The following is a 25,455-nucleotide window of genomic DNA, read 5'->3' as shown; positions in this document are numbered from 1 at the left end:
CCCAATATACACTTTTGTGTCATATCAGGGGCTTTCACCAAATTTTAGATCTTTTGCTGCCAACCTCGACAAAATCCAAGTTCCTAATAACATACAAGAGGCTCTTAATACACCTGAATGGAAGTCTACTGTCTGGGAAGAAATCAGTGCACTAGAAAAGAATGGAACGTGGGAGATCACAGAATTACCAACTAGAAAACGTCCAATAGGTTGCAAATGGATATTCACTGTGAAATACAATGAATATGGAAGTGTTAACCGATTCAAAGCTCAGCTGTTAGCAAAGGGATTCACTAAATCATATGGAATCGACTACCAAGAGACATTAGCCCCTATAGCCAAGTTAAATACAGTGCGGGTCCTCTTATATTTGGTAGCAAATTTAGACTGGCCTCTTCACCAACTAGATGTCAAGAGTGTCTTCCTCAATGGAGACTAGCTGAAGAAGTCTACATGGAAATTCCTCCTAGATTCGAGACACAAGCTACACACAACAAAGTCTGCAAACTCAAAAGATCTTTATATGGGCTCAAACAATCCCTAAAAGCCTAGTTCGAGAGATTCACAAAGGTAGTCAGGAGCTATGGATATTCTCAATGTCAATCAGATCATACACTATTTGTTAAATATTCTCCTTAAGGAAAAATTTCTATCCTCATTATATATGTGGACGACATCATTCTAATGGAAGATTATGAGGAGGAAATGAGTAGTCTCAAAAGTCTTCTAGCTAAAGAATTCGAAATCAAGGACCTTGGGAATCTCAAATACTTCCTAGGCATGGAAGTGGCCTAGTCAAGGAAGGGAATCTTTGTCTCCCAAAGGAAATATGTTCTAGATCTTTTGAAAGAGACTGGGATGCTCGAATGCAAGCCAGCAGATACTCTTATGGATTCAACAACCAAACTAGGAGCCAAGGAAGACAGTGCACCAGTGGATAAAGGCAGATATCAAAGACTAGTTGGAAAACTTATATATTTGTCTCACACCCAATCTAATATTGGCTTCTCTATCAGCATGGTGAGTCAATTCAAGAACAATCCCAATGAAGAACATATGGAGCCAGTTTATAGAATCCTGCGATATCTGAACCTAACACCAGGCAAAGGATTATTTTTTTAGAAGAATCAAAGAAGAGATACTGCACATATGTGTGGGGAAACCTAGTTACATGGCGAAGGAAGAAGCAATCAATTGTGTCAAGAAGCAGTGCAGAAGCTGAATTCAGAGCAATGGCACATGGCATCTATGAAGGAATATGGCTAAGAAGGCTTCTAAAGTAATTAAAGATTTCAGGTGAAGAACCCATGAAGATGTTCTGTGACAATCAATCAACCGTCAGCATTGCAAAAAACCCAGTGGGTCATGATAGAACAAAACACGTGAAGATTGATCGATGTTTCATAAAATAAAAAATAGAGGAAGGAATAATCAAGATGTTGTATTGGGGGAACCTAATATGATGATTATTTGGGGAATCCAGAAAAACTCAACATGGTGATGTTTGTTGTCACCGTTCTTGATCCTCGATACAAGTTAAGGTATGTGGAGTGGGGCCTTTTGCAACTGTTTTCTCCTCCTACATCTTCAATTTTGAGTTAAAAGGTGAAAGATGTTATTTTTTTCTATGTTTGATGAGTACAAAAATGGGGGTAGACAATGCAATGGACCTAGTGGTAAAACTTCTAAAATTGGTTTTAGTTCTTCTAGTGGCATGGTGGATGCTGAGAAACCATTAATGAAGATAAGGATGCTTATGGCAGATAAATTCAAGAGGCATAAGTCAAAAAAAGAAGGTGGGGAAGGCAAGAGTGATCTTGATAGGTATCTTTCTGAGGACCTTGAAGAGGCTAGTCATCAATTTGATATTTTAGGATGGTGGAAGATAAATAATCCAAAGTTTTCTATCCTTTCACAAGTAGCACATGATGTTTTGGCTGTCCCCATAGCTACTATAGCCTCTAAGTCTACATTTAGTGTAGGAGGTCGGGTTCTTGATTCTTTTAGGACATCATTGACTCCTAAGATCATGGAGGCTCTTATATGTTCTCAAGATTGGTTGCGAAATTCACCATCACCACTTAACTATGAAGAAAACCTTGAAGAACTTGATAAACTTGAGAAAGGTAAAAACTAATTTCTTACGCATCTTTTTCGCATTTCCTAATTGTTTTATTCTAATTATTTTTTTGTATTTTTTCTCTAATTTATTGACTTTTTCTTTTTCATTCATTTCAGAATTGGATAGATTTGGCCTAAATTATTCAAGTATTGACACCGTCGATATATTGGTAAGATTATGCATTCATCTTTTTTATGAACATTGATCATCAATTTAATTTTATCTTGTTATAACTTTCATATTGTTTCATTTTATTAGGAACTATGAATGATGCTTGTATGGATATTGATGGGCACCATGGTGGACTAAGTCTTAAAGATCCCTTGCAAGTCCCAGATGGGCCAATCACAAGGTCAAGAGCTAAGAAGTTCAAGGAAGCAACACAAGGATTAGTGCAATCCACTTGGGCTGAGTTTGCAAATTTATTGAGCAAGACCCCAACATTCAAGATGGGCTTGAAAGAAGAAGAACCAACTTTAATCCATATGATACAAGCTACAGAGGGGGGCAGCCTAGCCTGGTGGTTTAGTGTAGACTCTTTATTTCATTGAGTATAGGCGTGTGGGCCTATTTTATGTTTCTATGGTTGTAGGCGTTTGGGCCTATTTAATTCATTAAGTGGACTTCTTTTATTAGCTATAGGCGTGTAGTTTAGGGTGTTTTGGGCCTTAGATGTTCAGCCCATGTCTTTTAATTGATGTAGGCCTTAGTCGGCCCTAGGGTTTCACGGAGGGGTTTAAAAACAGACTTGTAGCCACATTCTCCATAAGTTGAACGTGAATGAAGTTTTCTTCATAAATAATTTTCAGTTTTCTCTACTTGTTCTTGATTGAACTAAGAACTTATCAAAGGCAAACCCTTTGTGACGTTCTCACTGAATCTAGCTTCTTGAAACAAGATTTAAACGGGTCTAGATCATCTTGAATTGATTTTTGGCTTTCTTGGGTAAGTTTTCAATTTGTTTGTGGGTTCAAGGGAATTCGATCCCACGGATTCACGTCATTTTGGTATCAGAGCTTAGGCTCCAAATCAAGTCTGATTTATCCTTTCTAATTCTTGCATTTGGGTTTTGTCTTAGGCGTGTTCTAGGGTTTTCTATTCTGATCGGCGATTCCTTCTTCATTTTTGCTAATTTCGTGTGCTTGAATTCAGATCTGTGATTTTCACAATTGATTACTCGTGTACTTGATTCAAGAATTCAGATCTACGAATTATTTAATTGATTACACGAATCTTTGCTTTAATTTCCAAATCTGTAATCTTTGCTTTGATTCCTTCTATTTCCGTTTCTTCTTGTTGAAATCAGATCAATATTTTTCGGAAATTGCAATTATTATTGCTGCTTGTGACCAAATCTGTATTTAAAAAAAAAAAAAAAAAAAACAAGGCAGTGTATTCAAAGGTTGCTGCATAGTTATAAAAAAAATAAAAAATAAAAAATAAAAATAAAGACAAGGCAGCATATTCAAAGGTTGCTGCATAGTTATTAAAAAAAAGAAAAAAAGAAATTTCGAAAATGGTTGTTTTGATATACTTTGCAATCTGAAAATTAAAGTAATTTGGTGTTGATTGATCTTTATCTTCAAAGGGGTCGAATATATCATCTTTAGTATCTTGTTTCCTAATTGCTCTTTTCCTCGTACAAATTCCTTGAGATCAATGTCATTTTATTCCTTTCTTGTTTCTTGAATCTATTGTTGGTTGGAATAATACAAGGTTGTTTCAACTAGTTCTTAAAGAACTTGAAAGGGAAAACAAGTAAGGTAAAAGGCAAGAGTGGGTGAGAATAGTATTGGAAAAGGCCAAAAGAGTGAAGCATGAGTGGAGTGACAATATTTGAGCGTAAACACGTAAGGGAGTGTGTGAGGTTTTACCACTAACATTCTTGTTTTGCAGCGCATTAAAAATGTCTCATAAGAGTGGCTCAACACCTAAGGAGGAGGCGGATAACTCATTCTTTGTGTTGGAGGCCATGCAACAACAGTTTGAACGGTTGTATTTGGTGTTGGGGAGGTGAGGGATAGGATGGATCAACAAGAGGTAGTGACTAGAAATCTGCAAGGTGGGCGAGATAGGAGGAGACGTGAGCCTAGCGTTGAAAATGAGTATGAGAACGAAGAAGATGATGAGGATGAGGAAGACATAGCATATGAAGTTGGAATGGGTGGAATTGGCAGACCTAGAGGAGGTAGGCGTGGAAGATGACCTAGGAGAAATCCAAGGGGTTGAGATGGGGTAGATAGGAACCTTGGGAGCATCAAAATGAAAATACCATCTTTCCAAGGTAGGAATGACCCTGAAGTTTATTTAGAGTGGGAGAAGAAAATAGAGTTGATTTTTGCTTGTCACAATTATTCAAAGGAGAAGAAGGTGAAGCTAGCGGTAATTGAGTTCACTGATTATGCAATTATTTGGCGGATCAATTAGTGACCAATAGGAGGAGGAATCATGAGAGACCTGTAGAAACATGGGGTGAGTTGAAAGCTCTCATGATGCAGAGATTTGTACCTAGCCACTACTATAGAGACCTCTACCAAAAACTACAAAACCTTACACAAGGGTCTAGGAGTGTAGAGGATTACCATAAGGAGATGGAGGGGGCTATGATTCGAGCTAATGTAGAGGAGGATTCGAAGGCCACAATAGCTAGATTTTTAAGTGGTTTGAATAGGTACATAGCCAACGTAGTTGAGTTGCACCATTATGTGGAGGTAGAAGACATTGTGCACATGGCTATGAAGGTGGAGAGGCAGTTAAAGAGAAAGGAGGCAGCAAGGTATACTTCAGTTTCTAGCAATCCTTGGAAACCAAAGTGGGATAGAAATGATCGAGCTGTAGTAAACGAGAAGGCCGAACCACCTAAGAGAAAAGATGAGGGAACTAGGAAGAACAAACCCAAGGTAGATTTCCAACCTTCAAAAAACTAAAGATATTAAATGTTTTAAATGTTTGGGTTTAGGGCACATCGCATCTCAATGTCCAAACAAGCAGGTGATGGTTATGCTTGACAATGGGGAGGTGATGACTGAGAGTGAGGGCGATAGTGGTGAGATGCCCGAGTTGGTCGATGCTAGTGATGATGATGGAGGGGAATATCTCATAGAAGGTGAATCTCTTGTTGTCAGGCGTGCTCTCAATGCGAAAATTAAAGTAGATGAAATGGAGCTGCAGAGAGAGAACATATTTCATACTAGATGTTATGTAAACAACAAGGTGTGTAGTATGTTTATAGATGGGGGAAGGTGCACCAATGTAGCTAGTACCACCCTAGTTGAGAAGTTGAGCTTACCTTTACTAAAGCATCCTAGACCTTATAAGTTACAGTGGTTGAATGAATGTGGGGAGGTAAAGGTCAATAAGCAGGTTTTGGTAGCTTTTACCATTGGGAGGTACAGTGATGAGGTGCTTTGTGATGTAGTTCCTATGCATGCTAGCCATATTTTGTTGGGGATGTCGTGGCAGTATGATAGGAGGGCGATTCATGACGGGTTTAGGAACAGGTACAGCTTTGTAAAGGATGGAAAAACAATCAAGCTTGCTCCTGAAGCTGAAAAGTGAGATTGAGCAAAAAAGAAAGGGTGAGGCCGAAACACAAGAAAGAAAAATGAGAGAAAAGAAATATGAGGGTGAGGTTGAAACCTTGAGAAAAAGAGGGAGTGAAAAAGAAAATAGAGAGGTGACTGAGAATAAAGAAAAGAGAATGGAGCCACGAGAGAAAAAAAAAATGAACCTGCAGAGAGAAAAGAAAAGACAGATGAGTTTTTATGCAAAGGAGAGTGAGGTTAAGCGGGCCTTCTTAGCAAACCAACCTATGATTTTGCTTGTTTACAAAGAATCTTATCTTAATCTTGATGAAACTAACCAATCTCTTCCTAGTTTGGTTGTTTCTTTGTTGCAGGAGTTCGAGGATGTATTTCCGAAGGAGATGCCGAGTGGGTTGCCGCCCATTAGAGGCATTGAGCATCAAATTGATTTCGTACCTGGAGCCGTTATTCCAAACCAGCCAACCTATGGGAGTAATCCGGAGGAGACAAAGGAGCTTCAAAGGCAAGTTGAAGATTTGACGAGCAAGGGGTACGTGAGAGAGAGCATGAGCCCATGCGCAGTACCAGTGCTACTAGTGCCAAAGAAGGATGGGACTTGGAGGATGTGCGTTGATTGCAAAGCGGTCAACAATATTAAGGTAAAGTGTCGTCATCCCATTCCTAGATAAGATGATATGCTTAATGAATTGCATGGCTCATGTATTTTCATTAAAATAGATCTTAAAAATGGATACCATCAAATTAGAATGAAAGAGGGAGATGAATGGAAAACTGCTTTTAAGACTAAATATGGATTTTATGAATGGTTGGTTATGCCATTTGGACTTACAAATGCGCCTAGTACTTTCATGAGATTAATGCACCATGTATTACGGGCGTTCATAGGCAAATTTGTAGTCATGTACTTTGATGATATCCTAGTGTATAGCAAGAACTTAGATGAACATATTGAGCATTTGAGATGTGTGTTCGATGTGTTGAGATGTGAAAAGTTGTATGCTAATTTTAAGAAATGTACCTTTTTGTATGGAAAAAGTTGTTTTTCTTGGTTATGTTGTTAGTACAAAAGGTATTGAGGTGGATGAAGAGAAAGTCAAGGCCATCAAGGAGCGGCCAACACCTAAAGGCATCACTGTGGTAAGAAGCTTTCATGGTTTAGCTAGCTTTTATAGGCGTTTTGTTAAGGATTTTAGCACCATTGCTACAACACTCACTGAAATAATTAAAAAGAATGTTGGATTTCATTGGGGGCAAGGTCTTAAATTTCGATTTCGACTCAAATTTCGAAGCTCCAAAAGTACGGAAATTTCGATTTCGATGTCAATTTCGATTTCGATTTGAAAAAATAACGGAAACCAGTAATAAAACATGAAATTATTTGTGAAACTTTAGAAATGGTTAACAAACATAATAATATTAGTTTTACAACTAATATATTACAAATTAAATACATCTATGTTTTGTATGATGTAGAAAAGTCGTAAAATAGTATGTGTATCAAACATGCTTGTAAGATAATGTACATTAAACATATTCAGTTAATGCAAATGAAATTCATAAATCATTTAAAAATTATTTCTTATACAAATATTGATAATTTAGACATGAATGGTTAAATAAAATATTACTATAAGTTTATTTTTTCATATAATTTCAAAAGCACTTGTGATAACCTTTTGTTTCAATAAAATAAATGAAATAAATTAAAAGAGAAATTTCACTTCACTCTTGAATCTCTCGATTGAATTTCGACAAAATTTCATTGCATAGTTAAAATTTCGATAAATTCCGCTAAATTTCGAGGTTTCGATAAATTTCGGATGATTCGTTGGGATTTCGACGGAAATTATGCAAGACGGAAATTGACTGCCATTTCGATTTCGAGGGTGACGGAAATCGGAAATTTCGACGGAAATTTCGACAATTTCGTGGAAATTTAAGACCATGATTGGGGGATTGATCAAGCGAATGCATTTGCTACTATTAAATAAAAATTATGTTCTGCACCTGTGTTAGCATTACCTGACTTTAACAAAACATTTGAGATTGAATGTGATGCCTTAGGAATTGGAATTGGAGCCATTTTGATGCAGGATAGGCGGCCCATAGCTTTCTTCAGTGAAAAGCTAAGTGGGGAGGCCCTGAATTACCCCACTTATGACAAAGAACTTTATGCTCTTGTTTGCACTTTAGAGACGTGGTAGCACTACCTTTGGCCTAAGGAGTTGGTGATCCACACTGATCATGAATCATTGAAGCATCTCAAGGGTCAAGGTAAGTTAAATAAGAGACATGCTAGATGGATGAAATACATCAAGACCTTTCCTTATGTCATCCGTTACAAGCAAGGCAAGGAGAACATTGTTGTTGATGCTTTATCAGGGAGGTATGTACTTCTTACTTCTATGAGTGCTAAAATGCTTGGGTTCGAATATGTAAAAGACATGTATGCCAATGACGCTGATTTTTCTGATGTGTATATGGCGTGTGATAAAGCGACATTTGGTAAGTTTTACAAGCATGATGGCTATTTGTTTAAAGAAAGCAAATTGTGTGTGCCAAATTGTTCAATGCATGAATTATTGGCATGTAAGGCACATGGTGGGGGATTAATGGGACACTTTGGTGTCAAGAAAACCTTAGAAATTTTACATGAACATTTCTTTTGGCCTAGGCTGAGAAGAGACATCACTCGAATATGTGGTAGGTGCATTACATGTAGAAAGGCCAAATCTAAGGTTTTACCACATGGGTTGTATACACCCTTACCCATTCCTAGTGAACCATGGGTAGACATATCTATGGACTTTGTTTTGGGGCTGCCTAGGACAAAAAAGGGTAGAGATTCTATTTTTGTGGGTATTGGACAGATTTAGTAAAATGGCACATTTCATTCCATGCCATAAATTAGATGATGTCACAAACATAGCTGATTTGTTTTTCAAGGAAATAGTGCAACTCCATGGTGTACCTAGGAGTATTGTTTCTAATAGGGATGTTAAATTCCTTAGCTACTTTTGGAAGGTTTTGTGGGGAAAATTAGGAACTAAACTTTTATTTTCCACTACTTGTCATCCACAGACTGACGGACAAACCGAAGTAGTCAACAAGACTTTAACTCAACTCTTACGCACTGTCATTCAAAGAACTTAAAAACTTGGGAGGACTGCTTAGAGTTTGCATATAATAGGACTATGCATACTACCACTTATTCTCCCTTTGAAATTGTTTATGGTTTTAATCCACTTACTCCTTTAGATTTGATGCCTTTACCCATTAATGAAAGGAGTAGTTTGGATGGACAAAGGAAGGCCGAATTGGTGAAGTCAATTCATGAAAGGATACAGCTTCAAATTGCGCAGAGGAATGAAAAGTTTGCTTCCCAAGCCAATAAAGGGCGAAGGCATGTCATCTTTGAACCAGGAGATTGGGTTTGGGTTGACATGCGCAAAGAAAGATTCCTAGCCCATAAAAGGACTAAATTGCATCCTCGAGGAGATGGACCTTTCCAAATCCTTGAGAAATTAATGATAAAGCTTATAAAGTGGATCTTCCAGGTGAGTATAAAGTCTCTGTTACTTTCACTGTTTATGATCTTTCTCCCTTTGATGTAGGTGACGATTCGAGGTCGAATCCTTTTGAGGAGAGGGAGAATGATGGGCACCATGGTGAACCAAGTCTTAAAGATCCCTTGCAAGTTCCAAATGGGTCAATCAAAAGGTCAAGCGCTAAGAAGATCAAGGAAGCAATGCAAGGATTGGTGCAATCCACTTGGGCCAAGTTTGCAAATTTATCGAGCAAGACCCCAACATTCAAGATGGGCTTGAAAGGAAGAAGAACCAGCTTTAATCCATGTGATACAAGCTACAGAGGGGGGCGGCATAGCCTAGTGGTTTAGTGCAGACTCTTTATTTCATTAAGTATAGGCGTGTGGGCCTATTTTATGTTTCTATGGTTGTATGCGTTTGGGCCTATTTAATTCATTAAGTGGACTTCTTTTATTAGTTATAGGCGTGTAGTTTAGGGTGTTTTCGGCTTGAGATGTTCAGCCCATGTCTTTTAATTGATGTAGGCATTAGTCAGCCCTAGGGTTTCATGGAGGGGTTTAAAAACAAACTTGTAGCCACATTCTCCATAAGTTGAACTTGAATGAAGTTTTCTTCATAGAGAATTCAGTTTTCTCTACTTGTTCTTGATTGAACTAAGAACATATCAAAGGCAAACCCTTTGTGGCGTACTCACCGAATCTAGATTCTTGAAACAAGATTTCAACTGGTCTACATCATCTTGACTTGATTCTTGCCTTTCTTGGATATGTTTTCAATTTGTTTGTGGGTTCAAGGGATTTCGATCCCACGGGTTCACATCAGAGATTGGAGAATTGAAGCTACAATCTTGAAGATTGAAGAATATGGATTGAAGAATGCGGATGACTTCAATTCCTTAAAATTTAAAACCATTGATTTTCTCTTTTGGTGAACAATTTTACTATCTGCTTTTTATTTTTAATTTGGGATATTTCATATTTTATTTAATTATTGTGAATGTTTGTTTATTTTGGGTAATTAGTAACAAATAAACCTAATTATTAAAGTGTCAAAGAATTTGCTTGCTTGTTTTGTGAAATTAGGGATAAAGAGATTTTATCATCAAAGTGCCCAAGGATTGGGACACTGTGGTTAATTGATATGTAATTTGCATTATGATGATTTGTAGGAGCTACTAAGCTAGTAGGAATTAGGAACAAAAAGAAAAGGTTCAACAAGACCAACAAATTCTCAGCTGTCTAAACTATTTAACAGGTTTAATTTTGTTGAAATTATGAAACATTATAAAAAATCAAAATGCCCAATAGATTCTCAACAACCCTTGTGAAAAACAATTGTTGAATATTTAGAAAATCAATTAAAAATAGGAAAAAAAACGTAACCGAACCACCGAATGTTCGGTTCTCCAGGGGGTAATAAATTTGGTTCGGTTTCAATTTCGATTTCAGTTTGGGAATACTAAAAACCACAAGGTTTGGTTCGGTTTTCGGTTTGGCCCATAATCGAACCATAATAAACCAATTACACCCCTAGCCACATGTGGATGTGAACATCGGATATAATTCTATATCTACAATGTCAATTAGATAGGATGTGTTCCCCTTTTAATTTATGAACATTAATTTTTCATTCCTTACTCCTGGTGATACAATTCAAAATCCCACAAATCTAGGCCACTTCAAGAAAACATATATGATACTACATGTTGCATGCTTGACTTGAAATGATAATCATATTCTCATTTATTTGACTCCACATGGCAGAGAACCATCAGTATTCACACCTTGCGACACAATGCATGGTAGCTAGTCCACAACAATGTAGGCTAGAACAGACAATATTTCTATTAGCTAATCATTGTTTGAAAAGAACGAATGAATGAATGATTGTTGTGTCTTCTATTTGCCCCTAAGGGCTAAATTTATACAATGATTTTACACACATGATCACATGGTTTAATCCATAGAAGGTAGGTATTTACACACATGGATCACATGCGTTAATTCATACAATGTACGTATGTGGGTCACATAGGTAAATTTATATAAGGTAGGTATAGATATATTTATACACATAGTTGTATCTTGCTAACATCCTCCCTCCAACTCGAGGTAAAGAGACCAACTTGAATTTAGAAACTGTTAAGATTTTGATTAAAATGAATAAGCTAACTTGAAGATAGGTCTCTCCTCCCTCCATTTATAATACAAATTAAACACATTCTAATGACAATAATACCCTTACTAACTTCACTAAATAACATACTAACACACTTATTAATTATAATACTAAAATACATAAATAACTTCTAACACTCCCCCTTAAGCTGGAGCATAAATGTCATATGTTCCTAGCTTGTCACAAATAAATTTGACACGAGCACCCCCCAATGCTTTGGTAATCAAATCAGCAAGCTGCATATCAGACTTCACATAAGCGGTAGTAATGAGCTTCTACACAATTTTTTCCCGAACAAAGTGGCAATCAACTTCAATATGCTTCGTCAACTCATGAAATACCAAGTTGGAGGCAATATAAAAGCAGCTTGATTGTCACACATCAACTTCATAGGCTGAGAATGAGAAATACTTAATTCTTCCAACATGTTCTTCAACCAGACAAGTTCACAAGTAGTGTGGGTCAAAGCCTTATATTCTAATTTGGCACTTAACCTGGCCACCACAGTTTGTTTCTTCCTCTTCCAAGAAACCAAATGACCACCGACCGAGATACAGTACCCAGTTGTGGATCTCCAGTCAGAAGGCAACCCAACCTAATCTACATCTATATATCCATGGATATAAGTGTGACCCTAATCACGATATAAAAGGCCTCTCCCGGATGCACCTTTGAGATATCTCAAGAAGTGAATTACTATGACCCAAGGACTTGTCCTGGGAGAATCTAGAAATTGACTCAACACTTGTTGCAAAAGATAGATTCGGCCAAGCGACTGTGAGATAATTCAATTTTCCAACAAGTCTCTGGTATTGTCCAGGATTATGTAGCAAATCACCCATATTCGTCACTAACTTGTTGTTAGGATCCATGGGCGTATCGACCAATTTAGATCCCAACGATTCAGTTTCATCTAACAAATCAAGAACATACTTCCTCAGTGACAAAATAGTTGCCATATGGGATCTAGATACTTCAATGCCCAAGAAGTATATCAACAATCCCAAATCTTTGGTTTGAAACTTAGTCTGTAGAAAAAGTTTGACTCTGAATACCTTTATCATCATCACCTATAATAACAATATCATCCACATAAAAAACAAGAAGGATCCTACCCGATGAAATATGATGATAAAATACGGAATGATCCACTGCACACCATCGAAAATTAAACTCAAGTACTATAGCACTAAAACGACCAAACCATAATCTAGGAGACTATTTTAAACCATATAAAGCCTTCTTGAGCTGACACACTAAGCCTAGTTCCCTCTGAGCAATAAACCCAGGTAGTTGCTCCATATAAACCTCCTCCTCAAAGTCAACATGCAATAAGGCATTCTTCCCATCTAATTGATGCAGAGGCCATTGACAAGTAGTAACCAAGGAGATGATCAAACGTACTAATGTAAGTTTGGCAACCGGAGAAAAAGTATCAAAATAATCCAAACCGTACACCTAAGTATATCCTTTAGAAACAAGACGAACCTTTACACAAGCCACAGAACCATCAGGGTTGACTTTCACAGTGTAAACCCAACAACAACCAACCACAGACTAGTCAAGAGGAAAAGGTACCAAGTCCCAAGTTCCATTGTCATGTAAAGCATTCATCTCTTCAACAATAGCATTCCTCCACCCAGAATGGGCTAAGGCTTCCGTCTCTACCACCATGACCACTCAAACCACCTCAATAACTTTTGCAGCTGTGTGGTAGAGAACTAGAATCACCCTGTGTAGCAAAGGCTGTCCTATCAAAGCTAGATGCAAGAGCAGGAGAATACGTGCTAAAGGAAGCATGAAGGACACAAGAATAAACATCGCCAAACAATGGCAGCTCGGCACTACTAAGTATTTGGGACCGGATTGGCTCAAACTCGGGTCTCAAGCTTGCTAGAACATGAAAGACTATCATCTGCTCCCTCTGCTTCTGCATCTCACAAACGTCGGCAATTATAGGTTGCACAACGTTAAGCTCCTCATGAATATGCTTCATCTGTCCAAAATAATCTACAATACTCCTATTTCCTTGTTGTAACTGAAAGTACTCCTAGGATACATACCTGTAATGTTACTACAGTATAAAAGTTTGGCATAATCCCAAATCTCCTTGCACATATCTAGATGCATACACATCCATGCAATCTATGGCTCCATTGAATTCCATAAGAGGGAAACAATCAAGGCATCTTCTTGAACCCACACTTCTTTTCTCTTCTCATCAGAAGGATCGGTTCAAGCAAGTGGTCAGATTTTCCTAAACCGGCTAAATAAACACGAACAACTTTAGACCATTGAACATAGTTCTTTCCAACCAACTTTTAAGTCATTATCCGTGGCAGCGATGTAGGAAACAAATTTTTGGGATTCATAGATTCCATCCCAACACTCACAAATCAGCAGCCACACCAATGTCAAACAAGAGGAACAATCACAACTAATTAAGACAATCACAAACTATGTGAAGTGAAAACAGAATGAAATTTCTGTATTTCTTTAATAATTATGTACAGACCAAGTTACAATATTTATAATACAATCGGAAGATCTCAATATGGAAATAATCTCCTAAACAAATCTCTCTCAATAATACACAATATATACTTCCCTAAATTACTCCAAGATATTCAAAGATACTTGGGATTTCTACACTCCCCCTCAAGTTGGATCATAGATATTGATCATATCCAACTTGCAAATGAAATCATCAAAGCTCTAGCAAGCTAGCCCTCTAGTAAAGATGTCTACGGTTTGTTCCTTGGTAGGCACATAAGTCAGACAGACGGTTCCTTCTTCAACCTTCTCTTTGATAAAATGTCGGTCCACTTCTACATGCTTAGTCCTATCATGTTGAACTGAATTAAGAGAGATACTGATGGCTTCTTTGTTGTCACAATAGAGTTTGATAGGGAATTTCACCGAGATTTGTAATTCTTCCAAGAGTTTCCGTAACCACAGTCCTTCACATATCCCATGTGCAACTGCCCTGAATTTAGCTTTAGCACTGCTTCGAGCCATTACATTCTATTTTTTGCTCCTCCAAGTTACCAAATTTCCCCATACAAAGGTGCAATATCCATTGGTAGACCTTCTATCTTCCGCCGAACCTACCTAATCAGCATCTGTGAAAATTTCTACTTCCTTACTTTCACATTTCTTGAAGAAGAGTCATTTGCCCAAAGAACCCTTAAGGTACTTGATGATCTTATACATAGCATCTAGGTGAGTCTTTTTCGATGAATGCATGTGTTGACTTACCATACTTACCGCAAATGCAATGTCGGGTCTGGTATGTGATAGGTAAATTAGTTTACCAACCAATCTCTCACGCCTCTCCTTTTCAACTGGTATTCCGCAGTCTTCGACCCTCTTTACTGCTTCAATCGGGGTTTCACTAGGTTTGCATCCAAGCATGCCAGTTTCGGTTAGGAGATCAAGGATATACTTTCACTAAGAAACATTGATACCCTTTTTTGATCTAGCAACTTCCATTCCCAAAAAGTACCGCATTTGTCCTAGATCTTTAACTTTAAACTCAACAGCTAGGACTTTCTTTAATCTTTTCATCTCCACTGTATCATCTCCAGTTAGGATTATATCATCAACATACACTATCAGAATTGTTTTCTTACCACTTTCAGACTATTGGAAGAACATAGTGTGATCTAATTACCCTTGTCAATATCCTTGATTCTTTATCACTTTCGCAAATCTGTCGAACCATGCGCTGGGAGATTGCTTGAGTCCATACAAGGACTCCTTGAGTTTACATACTCTATTTTCATCACCTCTCTTACTGAAACCCGGTGGTATCATCATGTAGACTTCTTCTTCTAACTTGCCATTTAGAAATGCATTTTTAATGTCGAGTTGCCGTAGTGGTCAATCTAAGTTAGCTGCCAAGTACAGGAGGACCCGAACTGTATTCAATTTTACCACTGGTGCAAATGTCTCTGTGTAGTCAATGTCATAGGTCTGTGTAGAGTCTTTTGCAACAAGTTTGGCTTTATATCGTTCAACTATCCCATTGGCTCTATATTTCACTGTGAAGACCCATTTACAACCAACTGGCTTCTTCCCTCTCGGCAAATTCATAATGTCCCAAGTTCCATTCTTTTCCAGAGCACACATTTCCTCCATGACAGCTTCCCTCCATTTAGGAATCTACAAGACTTCCTGGATATTCTTTGGAATTTTTATCCTGTCAAGGTTAGAAGTAAAAGCACGATATTCTGTAAACAGGCTTTTATAAGACATGTATTTTGACCAGGGATATTGAGTACATGACCTAATTTGTTTTTTGACTGCAATGGATAAATTGATGTCATCAGGTAGAGGCTTATCAGAAGGGAGCTCATGACCATCTATTACCTAATCGAGATTGGGCGTGGACTCATGGTTGCTCGGAGCTATCACCGGTTCCAACTCTCTTGGTGCCTCACGTATGAGATTCTCCTTGTTCTTTGTGTTTGGCTTTCTTGAGTAAACAAGTATTTCTGTGTTGTTTTTTTTTTTTTAATCTCCCCCTGAGGTTAGGTGATCTTTTGTACATGACAGGTCAAGAAATGATGCAATGGTAGACTCAGGAAATGATGCAATGGTAGACTCAATGTATGGCACGGATTCATCAATAGAGAAATCAAAGAACCGATCTTCACTCCATTTCTCCCCCTGAAGAGAGGGTTTTGGGAAGTAAGGAGTGGTTTCAAATAACGTGACATCAAGGCTGACAAACAATTTTTTTGTAACAGGATCATAACATTTGTAGCCTTTCTGAGTAGGAGAGTAACCAATAAAAACGAACTTAATGGCACAAGGTTCCAATTTATCCCGATTGTGAGCATGAACATGAACAAATGCAGTACATCCAAAGATTTTCAGAAAGAGATTGGAGTGGAGCCGAGTGTTAGGAAACCATTCCTGGAGTTTCTGGAAAGGAGTGGCAAAAGAAATTACTCGACTAGGCATTCGATTAATGAGATGAGTAGCTGTTAAAATGGCATTGCTCCAAAAATTATTTTCATATTTGTAGTGAGCATCAATGCCCAAGCTACTTCAAGAATATGTCTATTTTTACGTTCAGCAACCCCATTTTATTGAGGGGTATCCACACAGGAACTTTGATGAACAATTCTATTTTCTTGAAGATAATGTCCCAAGATATCATTGAAATATTTCGTACCATTATTAGTGCGTAAAATTTGAATGTGAGTTTGGAATTGTGTTTGAATCATGGAATGGAAACTGGCGAAAATAAAACGGACTTCAGTTTATCTTTCAACAAGTAAACCCAACAAATACGAGTATGATCATCAATAAAAGTAACAAACCATCTCATGTGAGTGCGATTAAGAGAGCGTGAGGGCCCCCATAAATCACTGTGAATCATAGTAAAGGGTCTGGATGGTGTGTATGTGGATTTTGGAAAGGAATTACGCTAGTGTTTTGCAAGTTCACAAATCTCACACTAAAATTTAGAAGACATTTTATTTGAAAAAAATGGAAGGAAATAAGCATCTTAGATATTGAAAATTTGGATGACCCATCCTAGAATGCCATAACAGAATTTCACTATCACTAGAAACAGATGCAGAATCACAAATAGTAGTTTTACATTGTTCACTCACATTAGCCTCCTCAAAGTAGTAGAGTCCCTCATACTTCTTAGCACTGCCAAACGTCTTCCCTGATGATAGGTCCTGAAAAACACAATGAGAGGGAAGAAATTTAGCAAAACAATTGGAGTTTTTTGTTAATGGGCTAATGGATAGTAAGTTCCAGGATAAATTAGGAACATGAAGAACAGACTCTAGTGTGATGGAGTCAAAGAGTCGAATATTCCCTTTCCCTGCGACAGAAGAGAGTGATCCATCTGCAATTTTAACTTTCAAATTTCCAGCACAGGGTGAATATGATGAGAAAAGATGATAGGCATCAGTCATGTGGTCAGAAGCACGAGAATCAATAATCCAAAGAGTTTTGGATTAAGAGGTTATATTCAAGGCTTGCAAAAAATTACCTCTTTGGGCTAAAGAACCCAAAGAAATATTTGTGGAAGATAAAGCTCTGTAATAACTAAATGAGGTTTGGTCCGCCAATTGCCTAAACATTTTCTCATCAATCCCAATCTCTCTGTCGAAACCAAAAACGCCAAGGTCTTGCTCCAATCTTGCCTCTTCCTTTTCAATTGCCTCTTCTTTTTCAATTGCCTCTAGCATTTGTCTCTCTGACGTTGGAACCCTTCGAAGCCATGGCTTCTCGCGGGCTCTTATTTTTCTCTTCTCCGAACATCCATACGCAGATCTACTTCCAGATCCTCAAGCGTAAGACGTGGAACTCCATCGCCCTACTCTTCGTCTCGTCCTCGTTCTTGTTCCTCGGAGGGCTCAGTGTAAAGCTCCAAATACACCTCTTCAACATCTTCCTAAGCTTCTGGCGCTTGAGTCTTCGGTACTCCTTGAAGCTCAGACCCTTCAGCTCCTCGTTAGACTCCGAATAGTCATCATGCCTACCCCTAAAATCGTGACCGAGATACACACAGCTCTTGTTCCTGTGATGGTCGCCATCACCGAACCTTCTAGGGCTTGTTCTGAAATCTAGACGGTTGTAGGAGTCGGAATGACGACGACGGCAGCGATCTAAATCCTGGTGATGGGCTCTATAGCCATGGATGGGACTACAGCTACGGCTGCGGTTGGAATAGTTGTCTAATCCCGATAAGTAACAGTGGTTGTCTCGGCCGTTATAGTGGCATCTGGTAGAAGGTGACGAGAGCCTTGGTGATGAAGAGGAATCCATGGAGTTCTCGAACCTTGTGGAATTCTATTGGAGGACCTTGTGAGATTCAGAGGTCATCGAACCTCTACTTTGGCTGGCAATTTCCGCCATTAATGGCTAGGTTTAATCTCCTAGCTCTGATACCATGAAAACATAATGAAATTTCTATATTTCTTTAATAATTTTGTACAGACCAATTTACAATATTTATAATACAATCGGAAGATCTAAATATGGAAATAATCTCCTAAACAAATCTCTCTCAATAATACACAATATATACTTCCCTAAATTACTCCAAGATATTCGAAGATACTTGGGATTTCTACATGAAGCACCGACACAAATATGGATGAGGTGAACGATTCACCAACGGATATAGCATTGCCACAGCCTCACAATTGGATATATGAACGCTACCACTGCTCCAAAAAATTGACAAAGACGCCTTAAAAAACCATGAACAGAGATTAACAGACTATCGCGAGTATATGGTTGAAAAAGGTTGGATTTTTTTAGCAAAAAATAGGCCCAAAAGGTTGATAATATTGTCTAAAGAAGGAATCAAAACATGGTAGAGGAAAGGGAAAAAAAAAAAAGCAAAAGGTGGCCGGAAATTCACTCATGCCAGCGCATGGGGTCAGCACTGCCGGCATTTGGCCAGCGCATAGCGGCACGTAGGAGCTCCTTTCGCAATGGGGTTTTGTGGGGTTAGGCTTCGAAGGGTTTTTTTTTTGAGTATATGGTTGGTTTTGTGAAATAATGAGGGGTGGAGGTGGATCTACAAAGGACAGTTGCAGGAATGGCTTTTCCAATGACGGCTACGAGGAATAGGGTTTAGGTTGGAACCTAGCTCTGATACCAAGTTAAGATTTTTATTAAAATGAATTACCTAACTTGAAGATAGGTTTCTCCCTCTATTTATAATACAAATTAAATACATTATAATGACAATAATACCCTTACTAACTCTCACTAATTAACATATTAACACACTTAATAATTACAGTACTAAAAGACATAAATAACCTCTAACAAAAACTAAGTGTTGAAAATGACATAGGACACTTAGGGAGCAATGGCAAAAGGTGGAGCGTGATCATTTGTGGTCATGGTATTCCATAAATCTGAGGCCGAAGAGGTGCACATGAAGGTAGGCAGCCTAGGAGCATATCTAAGTCCAGAGAAGGAAGCTAGGAGCCAGGAGCATAATTGAACCCGAAGAGGTGAGCAAGGAACTAGAAGCATATCTAAGCTCAAAGAGGTGAGCAAGGAGTAGGAGCATATCCGAAACCGAAAGGTAAGCAAGGAGCTAGAAGCATATATGAGCTCGAAGAAGTGAGCAAGGAGCTAGGAGCATACTAAACCCAAAGCGGTGAGTAAGGACCTCGAAGAGGTGAATAAGGAGCTAGGAGCATATTTGAACCTAGAGAGTTAAGCAAGGAGATAAGAGCATACCTGAGCTTAGTGAGGTGAGCAATAAGCCAAGAGCATATCTAAACCCGGAGAGGCAAGCAAGGAACTAGGAGCATATCTGAACTTGAAGAAGTGAACAAGGAGATAGAAGCATATTTGAACCCGAAGAGGTGAATAAGAAGATAGAAGCATATCTGAGCTCAGAGACGTAAGCAAAGAGCAAGGAGAAGAGAGCAAAGAGTTAGGTGCAGATATGAGCCTAGTGAGATGAGCAAGGAGCTACGCAGTCTATGATGACATGTGCGAGTGCTACTAATGGGGTGCACAAAGGTGGCATTGGTGTGCACGGGAAATTTCCGTTGAAATTTCTTATTTCCATCACCCTCAATCTCGAAATGGCAATCGATTTCTGTCTTGCATAATTTCCATTGAAACATGTTGAAAATTTAGCTATAGAATAAAATTTCCTCAAAATTCAAATGACATTTCTCGCCAGGAAGCAGAATTGAAGCTGAAGATAAAGAGTCAGGGAAGGGAGAAGGAAAGCATTTTTTAGTTCCAACCCTTGCCACTCTAATTTAGGAGGTCGATTAGCTAGTCTTTCATTTATGAAAAGTTCTCCTCAATCCTGCTATGCAACCCACCCCACCCCCACCTTCACGTGCTCCACTTGGCTCGGGAGGATATAGCTCAATTGGTAGAGCTCCGCTCTTACTCAGGACTGAAGTGAAATTTCTCTCCTAATTTATTTTATTATTTTTTTTCCAAAACAAAAGATTATTACGAGGGCTTCTGAAATTATATGAAAAAATAAACTTACAACAACATTTGATTTAACCATTTATGTCTAAATTACCTTTATTTGTATAATAAATAACATTTAAATGATTTATGAGTTTCATTTGTATTAATTGAATATGCTTGATGCATATTATCTTACAAATATGTGTTTGATACACATATTATATTACAACTTTTCAACCTCATACACAACATAGATGTATTTAACTTGTAATATATTAGTCCTAAAACTTACATTATTACGTCTATTAACCATTTATATAGTTTCATAAAAGAATTCAATGCTTTACTATTGATTTCCGTTATTTTTTTCAAATCAAAATCAAAATAAAAATTGACATTGCAATCAAAATTTCCATTGAAACTTCCATACTTTTGGAACTTCGAAATTTAAGACCTCGAGCGCCAATGATGACAAAGGACTGGCGATGACAAGCAGTGAAGTAGGGGAGCACCAGCCATGGTGGAGGATTGGCAACCATGGCTCTGATACCATGTTAGTACCATGGCTCTTATACCATTTTCGTTAATCATACATGGCTCTTATACCATGTTAGTTAAATCATAGTTTGAAATCAATGAATGAATGATGTGTCTTCTATTGGCCCTAAAGGGCTCAATTTATACAATGTTCTTACACACATAGATCACATGGTCTAATCAATAGAAGGTAGGTATTTACACACATGGTCACATGCATTAATTCATACAAGGTAGGTCTATGTGTCATATGGATAAATTTATACGAGGTAGGTATGTATACATTTACACACATAGTTGTATCTTGCTAACAATTTCTTTTACAACATCTACCAGTGTGTTCTTCCCCGTGAACTACTACTTGCGCCCAACTTCCAACTTCAATATGTAATTTTCTATATTTGATTTGTAATTTTCCAATATGTCTTAATGATTCAACAATCTCAAGTTGTGGTATTTTGTTTTATATTTTTAACTATGATAACTTGCAACATTTATGATAAAGTAAGCTTTGCAAAGTAACATGATGATACTGAAGTGCAACCAGTTTTTGGTGTTGATGACAATGCTAATTTAAAGGGAAGGAGGGTGGAATTTGTGGTTGTTCAAAAGCTTCCCCTATAGGCATAAAATCGTGCCTTCAGTAAGTTGATGGATGGACTTCAACAAATTTGGTTTTGTTTTTAGTTTATGATGAAGTTGAATGAATGGTTATTGAAGAGATGTTTGCTTTGATAAGTTGGCAAGTGGGGACAGGTCATTGGACAAAGGCGGAATTTATTGAATGGATGATTGTTTGCAATTAAACTATGTCAAGTTTATTTACGCCCAGTTTTTTTTTTTTTTTTAAAGGTAGAATATGCCCAGGTTACTGATTGTATGGCTGTTTGTTTTGAACCATGCGCAGGTTTTAACTGTGTTATTTGTTGAACTAGGCTGAATTTTAACATATGGAATGGCAAAATTTGCTTCTAACAGGGATGATTACTATGTCATGATCTTAGTCTGTCTTTACTAAGTGAGTAAAGGTATTTCTAAGGGAGAAAAAGGCTCAGGGTTGGAGCGCAGTTGCTAAATGGCATTGATTGTGAAAGTAAAGTAAATTATCAACTTTTTCATTGTACCAGTCTACCAGACAGCAGAAATTATTTTCCCAGGAAAAATATTCCCCCAACCAAAGAAAGAAAAATTAGGGAAAGATTACTTTGTTTCCTTGAAAAATATTTCCAAATGACAATATGTTCTGTCCATAAATATTTCCCCTCAGAACCAAAAAAGAAACATTAGGTAAAATGTTTTCCTTTTTTTATCAAGATAATGGCCAAGGTAAATAAAGGCGCTTCTCTTTCTCTGGGTAATAAAGGAACTATCTAGTTGTGAGAAATTGTTCACTTTTCATTTTCCACTTTTCATAAAATTTACAAATTTGGCGCTGCGTCTTACAACTTTAAAAAAAAATATAGTGTCATATTTGTAATTTAAAAATTAAAAAAAATTAAAAAACAGACTATAAAAATGAAAAGTTGTTTTCACATTGAACGGTCCAAGAAGGTTTTAATTTTTCTCTCTTTCTTTTTCTTTTTGTCGGCAAACAATAGAATCGAGGATCCAGATTCTCCAAAGAGGTTTTGAAAAAGCCACATGTATCTGTCTCTCCTACAGTCTCTGCTGCAACCACACTGATGCTTGCAGCATTTTAGATTTCACAAACTCTAGGTAGAATATATATTCTACTCTCATTATCAATAGCTCGAAAAAAGGGAAAGTAAAAAAAAGTACACAAAGAAGTAATTTGAATCACTAACCAAGTAAAGAACCCAAGAACAGTTGAATCTCCAAATTATACAAGCGCCGTCTGTAGTCCCTGAGCCTGAAACTCGAGCCGCCATCGGAACCACTTCCTTCTCCACCTTCGGTATCGACTCCGCCGCAGAAGCACTCATTCCTTGCACGGCATCCACCAGCCTACCGTGTCGGCCATCGAAAATCGAAGCCTTAATAGAAGCACGCCGAGCCGGCGCACCAAACGGCCGGTTAGAGCACGAGAGAGAGGAGGAGACGCGGCGGAGGGCAGGGAAGAGAGGGGTGGCTCGTCGAAGCTCGCCGGCGGCGATTGTTCGTGATCTCTTAAAGCACGACGGTCTTTCTGAGGATTTGTTGCCGGGATTAGTGTCAAGTGTTGAATCCTCGACACTCAAGGGCATTCTGAAAGAAGGAGCAGAGAGAGAGAGAGAGAGAGAGAGAGAGACTATTGGTGCATGAAGCTGTGGAATTCAGGGGGAGTCGCCATGGAGATCTGGCGATAGTATTGTGCGGATGACAGAGGGAGACTGCTCATGCTGCATATTTCACGAGTATGAGACTGTGATGTGATGTCTGGCCGTCAGCCTAGCCTGGGCTGAAAGAGTGGGGACATTCGCACTGCTACTACGCCACGACAACTGAACGTGACATATGCCGTTACACCACATTTTAACCCTGGTAATTCGCTAAAAGTAAAATCCATTTCAAGTTTTCAACCCTAAATGGAAACCTATTTGGAACTCCAATTTAAATTTGTGTCTTTTCCGGTTATTATGAAAATTGTAGGTTTTAAATTTTATTTTATTTTATATTTTCTCAAATTCTTAAGAATTTGAATTTAAATTTTTGTTAAGATTATAAATTTAACTTTTATTTTTTTATTTTTTATAAATTTAAATAAATTTTAATATATATATATATATATATATTATATTTATCAAAATCTGTTCAAATAAAATTTTTATCTTCAAATTTTAATCTCCCAAGCACATATTGTGAATACCAATTCTAAGCTCCCAAATATTGGACCCATGTTATAAATTTAATAATAGATGTCTTTTTCACTAATTAATGGCGATCGACTTGTTCTTATTAAAATGATATCCTATTTCCGTATTCTTTTAAATTTAATAACAAATGTGTAATACTTTTGAATTCAACTCTAGTGAGTTATTATCCGTATTGACTTGCTGGTCTCACGAGTTTGTCTTCTAAAAGGCGTCTCATATAGTTGAAATTCAAATCATCCTTATACCTCTCTTAGCAACACCTCTGCATAGGATCCATCCACATAATAGTGTCCCTAAAGTGGCTCTAATATCAAATGTAAAGGTCTTGAACTCAAAACCATTAAGGTATCGTCCACTTTGTCCCACTCGTCTCACGAGTTTGCCTTATAAAAGGAGTCTCATATAGTTGGAATCAAAATCATCCTTCTAATCCTAAGATTTTCCTATTACGCATACAATATGGGACTCCTTAAATTATGCTATTCATGATAAATGTCTAGTTAAACTTTTAAAAGTAATACTTTCTAAACTATTAAAAAGCTAACAAAGTTAACATTCATTAATTATAATAATAAAAAATATTTTTATACTATTTTATTTTAATTTCATTCCATTTAACTTGTTAGCAACTTTTTAACGGCAAGGATCAAACAACCGTAGGATGACTAAAATAGTTGTCAAGTGATCAAAAATCATCTATATTCACTATATATAAAAGACATTAAATTTTATGAATAAATAAAAAAAAAGTGTTTTATTTAGTAAGTTAAATTAATTTTTTTTTTCAAATAATACAATGTAATTAAGATATATGTTATGTGAAGAAAAAAAATTAAAGTATATATTATTTGTTATTATATTAATGTATATGTTGTGCAAATTAATGCGCAACGGAAATAAATAATCTAACAATGCAACACTTAACAGTCCGAAACCATCGACGGTTTGGTTCGGTTTCTCAACGTTGGTTTTCAAATTTTAAATTGGGAAGCTGGATAGGCTGGGTTTTGGAGGGAAAGCCTCCAGGAAAGTTATATATACATGTTGTATTATGTAACTCAGTGTCTTTTGGACACCATATAGTAAAAATTCATTGTTGTTTGCTCCCATTGATGTAGGCATTGCCAAATCACGTAATTCTTCGTGTCATTGTTTTATTGCTTTCATTATACTCTATGTGATTGTGTTTTTTGTATATTTCATTGTTAAGTGTTGCATTGTAAGATTGTTTGTTTCCGCTACACATTGATTTGCACAACAAATTGGTATCAAAGCATTGTTGTAATGACTTCTGGAATTTCTTCCGCAAAGTTTGATGTTGTTAAATTCAATGGAACAGGAAACTTCAAACTATGGTAGAGAAGGGTTAAAGATTTGTTAGTGCAACAAGGTGTGGTGAAGGCTTTATATGGAAGTCAACCGGAAGGTATGGATGAAACAAGTTGAAAGGAATTGGAAGCGAAAGTTGTGGGGACTATCAAACTTTGTTTGACCGATGACGTGCTGTGTCACGTCATGGATGAGGAATCTCCTACAACTGTTTGGTAGAAACTTGAAAGTCGGTATATGTCTAAGTCTCTAACGAACAAATTGTATCTTAAGTAGAAGTTGTATTGGCTTAAGATGGCGGATGGTTCGGATCTAAACCAACACATCAATGCATTCAATCATATTGTAAGTGATTTGATGTGGGTTGATATGAAGTTCGAGGAGGAAGACAAGGCATTGTAGCTATTGAATTTTGTTGTAATTTGTGTGATCCAAAGAGGGGGGTA

General features: G+C 37.4%; 1 protein-coding gene across 10 annotated transcripts in view; it reads right to left on the bottom strand.

Annotated features, from left to right (window-relative positions):
* Positions 1-23,247, bottom strand: part of LOC131164761 (ion channel DMI1) — a 79,759-nt gene extending 56,512 nt beyond the window's left edge. For 5 of the 10 annotated variants that reach the window (XM_058122190.1, XM_058122195.1, XM_058122192.1 and 2 more), the window contains exon 1: positions 22,673-23,247. In XM_058122190.1, coding sequence (XP_057978173.1) covers positions 22,673-23,071 — 399 coding nt within the window. In that variant the 5' untranslated portion in view covers positions 23,072-23,247. The remainder of the gene's footprint in view (positions 1-22,672) is intronic. The other 5 variants (XM_058122196.1, XM_058122199.1, XM_058122191.1 and 2 more) reach the window with 3 other exon arrangements.
* Positions 23,248-25,455: the final 2,208 nt, after the last annotated feature.

The sequence above is a fragment of the Malania oleifera genome, chromosome 9 (assembly GCF_029873635.1).
Source record: "Malania oleifera isolate guangnan ecotype guangnan chromosome 9, ASM2987363v1, whole genome shotgun sequence".
In the NCBI taxonomy this organism is placed as follows: domain Eukaryota; kingdom Viridiplantae; phylum Streptophyta; class Magnoliopsida; order Santalales; family Ximeniaceae; genus Malania; species Malania oleifera.
Note: the sequence above shows the minus strand (reverse complement) of the source record. Positions and strands in the feature narration are given on the sequence as shown.